At 36.1% G+C, this 5,000-nt stretch overlaps 1 protein-coding gene across 1 annotated transcript in view; it reads right to left on the reverse strand.

The window, feature by feature from the left end:
* The window catches only part of LOC122247008 (calcium and integrin-binding protein 1), a 10,538-nt gene extending 6,505 nt beyond the window's left edge, over positions 1-4,033 (reverse strand). Inside the window, exons 1-4 of the mRNA XM_086549252.1 lie at positions 3,432-4,033; positions 1,911-1,945; positions 1,510-1,657; positions 970-1,147 (exon numbers count right to left, since the gene is read on the reverse strand). Coding sequence (XP_086405378.1) covers positions 970-1,147; positions 1,510-1,657; positions 1,911-1,945; positions 3,432-3,482 — 412 coding nt within the window. The 5' untranslated portion in view covers positions 3,483-4,033. The remainder of the gene's footprint in view (positions 1-969; positions 1,148-1,509; positions 1,658-1,910; positions 1,946-3,431) is intronic.
* Positions 4,034-5,000: the final 967 nt, after the last annotated feature.

Here is a 5,000-nt window from a genome sequence, read left to right on the forward strand (position 1 = left end):
CTGCACTAATTTTTTTACTAGAAATTCAATATAAATATTACCCTTGAGAGAGATAGTAGTATGCAGTTTCAAATGCAGATAACTTCTTCAGCCAGAACTTTCTCAGAATGCAATTTTTGGAAAAAAAAAATTTATGACTGTGTGTGCACTTCAACTGTGAGCAGATCCTGATGCCATGTCACATACATATTGAAACCACTTTTCGCTATGTCACATACATGTGACACTTGTCATAAAAAGATTAGGAGAAATAGTGGAATGGGGATGCTTGTACCACTTTTAGAGCAATGTTGCATTTTTACAAATTCAAATTTGCAAAAAGTACCATGGGCATCCAGATGCTCACCAAAAAAAGTGTACACTTTTTTTACTATTAATGATTTTTAACGCCCCTAATGACCTAACTGGCAGTCAGGAAGGGCGGTCATTAGCCAATAATTAGAGGATTGGGGAAAATGTTTCCTCCGCCCTCCGGGCAGCACAGACATGCCTAACAAATATTTTTCCTTAAATAAATCACAAAACAAGGGTTTAGGCTGACTTTGGAAACCTATTACTCTGAAACTAGCCCCTTTATTCATAATAATTCATGACTGTGGGCGCGCTTCAACTGTGAATAGATCATGTCGTGTACACCTTGATACCCATTTTTTAGGCCTCATCAGTTCCATAGTGTTGTCACAATTGTCTGCAATATGTTAACAAAAGAGCTGTGACCATACACTATGGTGGAAATAAAAGGGTCAAGAGCATCTATCACTACCAGATAACTTTTTTTGGTCAAGGAGCTTCTGTGTATAAATAACCCTAATAATATGAATGCTAAAGATAAACAACAGATATAAAAGTTTTTCTAAAATCTTTGAAGATAACACTGAATTACTGAAAATTATACAACCTACATCTTTCAATAATTTAAATCTTGGGATCTAACTAATTTTCCATCTATACACATATTTCATACTCAGCATAGTGAAATTAGTTCTAAACTGTAATCAAACTTATTTTCAACCTCAATACTTATAAATGCAAATCTACACAACATACCAAAAATGCGGAAAGCGTATTCTGCTTTCACTGATTTCGGAGCAGCCTCACTAAAAACTGACATCATGTCTAGAAAATCTTCAAATGTGCAGTCACCATCCTGTAGAAAGAAGTGCTTTAAAAAATAATAATAAATAATGTAGAAAGAAAGATAAATTAAGGAGACACGTTGAAAATAGAAAAAGAAAAAGGAAAAGATAATAAAAGATGCACAACTGAATGTTCTCTTCTTCTAAATTGGCAACGTTAATTATGTTACGAATTCAGAAATGGAGGTGACAATTTCTTTTTGTAGCAATCAATATCTTCAAGAAATTGAGACTTTAGTGATACAAATATTCTATTCTGTGTAACATCAAACAAGAAATAGTATTGCATATCCACGTAAAATTACCTATGATCAAGTTGCAAATCAAATATCATCTTAAATCTTACTTCAAATGATAGTTTTGGTCACCACACCTTTGTCGAAGAGAAGATGAGGCACATCCGTTCTCCAAATGGATTGGCCTGCAGCTCAGGGAGCGTCAGAAGCTTGTCCATGGGTAGTTTTGCATTGCGGTTGTGTCCTACTTTCTCTGGGGCTAATTGCTTGAAGCGTTTATGGGCACTAGCAGATTGAAGTATCAAATATTAGTGTATGATCCTCAATGCATTTAAATTATCAAAAAGAAACCCTATATCACTAGTAAACATTCTTGGAAATTCAAGATAGTAGGCAATGAATTAGTATACATGGGACTGACATGCACATACTCTATCTTTGTTAAATTGGAATTCATTTTTTTTCTTTTTTTATTGTTAATATTCATACAAAGGAGTACTAAAAAATTATCATACAATAAATATGAAACATAACTTACTATAATATCTCCTTCTTTGTGAAATAAGTCAGATCCTAGAAAGAAAAAAAATGATTCAGTTACCATCACCAGCTCAAAAGCAGTTGTAAAATTCCATTTCTTTTTATATAGAAAATAACTAAGGCAAAATAACATAGCAATAACCATATACACATTACCACCCCTTACTCTTATAGTCAATCCTTCTCATATTTACATTAGTGTTGTGAGATTCATGGAAGATTACCAATATTCTCTGAATATTAGCATGTCACCAATAATAAAGAATTTGGTATCAATGGACTGCTTATGATGTTTTAGTCTGTAGAAACCAAGACAGATGAAACAGAACAAGATGTTGGCCCTAAGACCTGGGAAGGGCATGAAATTTACCAGATAAATTATTGGGAAAACCATTAAAAAAATATCAATAATCTTATGCTATCAGCATGCATTTACTGACTCATTTGAAGTTTCTAGGGATTCTGACACCTATAGCCCTCCTTATATTAGAGTTATATGGTGGTTCCATAACAACTGGTGTAATATCAATCAATGGTCACTACCCTGGATGGAAAGTATGGCAACTGCACACTAAAGATTTTTATTGTTACTCACTGCAAACCTAAATTATTAACATACAACCATTAGTTTTAAAATATGTGTCCAATTGGTTACAGTACTATTCTTAACCCAAAGCAGACGGGGCGCATAACGACCTAACTGGCAATCAGGACAGGCGGTCTAGGATTCTGACAAATCAGAGAGAAGAGGAAAATTGTGTGTCTTGTCACCCATCAGCAATGGGTTAACCAATTGGAGCCAGTTGACATGATGATACGTTTTGTGGTTTTTGCGTCAGACGCCCGGGACGAGTTATAAGGGCGATCCGCACGCTCGGGTTGAGCGAGCAGGCAGCCCAGGTTCACGGCTTATGCGTCCGAGAATCTCGAGGCGTTAGGCTTATGCATTTGAGAACCCCAATATTGCGACCTTGCAAAGCTGGAACGGCCCTGGCGTGAATGGGTTAAAGGGATTTGTAGAGCAAATATTTGTTAGAACTTCTAAGCAATTTTGGTATAAGTGAACATTTGACATATACACTTGCTAACCATTGTACGCTGCACGCTTTCACATCTGATTGTGCGCACCCAAAATCTCAGCAAAAACTGCCCTAGTTTTAGTATCGCTGCCATAATGGCAGTGGCATGTCAAGCAATCACATTGCTTAATGTGTTCTGTTGTTTAATGTGTATCTGTGTTGTGTTCAATCTTCATCCTGTTGTAGACATTTACCCTAGTAAGTGGTAATCGAATCTGACTCAAAAGCCTTCTAAACTCCAAAGACATCCAAATCAAGCAAGTAATTTACAACAATCTTGCCAATATTATTTTCGCATTTTGCAGAGCTGAACCTGGAACTCGATGAAGAACTGTATTATTCATGATGACATATCAATATTTTCAGGATTTCCCAAATTATATTGCTATTCTACTTTGCTCTCATTTCCTACTGCGCGTCTTCTTACTCTTAATACGCACCTGATATTCCTCTAATTCTATTTCCGTGAACTGGCTGTTTCCCTGGCCCATCTTGAACACCAGCAGCAGTTTTAAAGCCAATTAGACATCGAAATTGTGAGATTCTTTGTTATTTTTGTTGATATTACTGTCAATGAAAAGTCTGTGTGTGGTTTACACAAATGTGTTTTCTGTGTAGAGAAGAGAGATTCTGATTGGCTGCCTTTGCGGCGCTCCACCAATCGAGAGATACCGTATTAGACGCGTTTTAAGCGCTTCATATAGAACGAATGCTCCAGTTTACTCAACAAAGAGACTGCAGGGCCATTATGTAATAAGCGGGGGCCGGAATCTAAACATTATTATAAGTATCATTATAAAGTTAATAAATACCCAATCTTAGTTTCATGTTATGTTCTTTTAGTAATATTTTAGATACAATATCAAGCTGAGTACTACAATGTGTAATTTGTGATAACAGAAGACAGAGCTCAATTGTCCACAATGATTTGTTAAGATCAAACTGTTGAATTCCACAAGTCTATATCATGAATTAGTAGGTACACCTAAAAAGAGTTATACGTTGCAAGAAAGAAATGTTGATCCTACACTTTGGGAAAACGGAAACATGAGCACTTTTTTTCGGAAACGGATGCTTGAAATATCCGCTTTCCAACCACACCCTGATATTGTTCTTGCTGTACAGACAAAAAACAACACACATTCTCAAACTCACTATCATACACATCCGCTCACACACACTCCTACACCTACACTCTTACACCTATACACATACACATATATATGCAAACTCTCTCTCTCTCTCTCTCTCTCTCTCTCTCTCTCTCTCTCTCTCTCTCTCTCTCTCTATCTATCTATCTATCTATCTATCTCTCTATCTATCTCTCTCTCTCTCTCTCTCTCTCTCTCTCTCTCTCTCTCTCTCTCTCTCTCTCTCTCTCTCTCTCTCTCTCTCTTCCTCTCTCTCTCTCTCTCTCTCTCTCTCTCTTCTCCCCCCCCCTCTCTCTCTCTCTCTCTCTCTCTCTCTCTCTCTCTCTCTCTCTCTCTCTCTCTCTCTCTCTCTCTCTCTCTCTCTCTCTCTCTCTCTCTCTCTCTCTCTCTCTCTCTCTCTCTCTCTCTCTCTCTCTCTCTCTCTCTCTCTCGCCCGCTCGCTCGCTCATTCGCTCTCTATCTATCTATCTATCTCTCAGGATCATACTGTGCCACATAGATATATAAACTGGAGTAACATATATTCACTTAAGCACAATTATCATATAGATACATTGTAATTGTATGAGTGTCTCACTTCCTTTCAATACCTTTTTCTTTGTTCGAATATAAGTATGCATACAGACACACATATATGCACACACACATATGCATGTATGTATGTATGTATATACATATATATATATATATATATATATATATATATATATATATATATATATATGTGTGTGTGTGTGTGTGTGTGTGTGTGTGTATGTTCGTGTGTGTTTGTTATATGTATGTATGTATATATATATACATATATATATATAGATAGATATATATATATTTATATATATATACATACATATATATATA

Source organism: Penaeus japonicus, unplaced genomic scaffold (assembly GCF_977035675.1).
Source record: "Penaeus japonicus unplaced genomic scaffold, GWHDUDI00000001_assembly GWHDUDI00000022, whole genome shotgun sequence".
Classification (NCBI taxonomy): domain Eukaryota; kingdom Metazoa; phylum Arthropoda; class Malacostraca; order Decapoda; family Penaeidae; genus Penaeus; species Penaeus japonicus.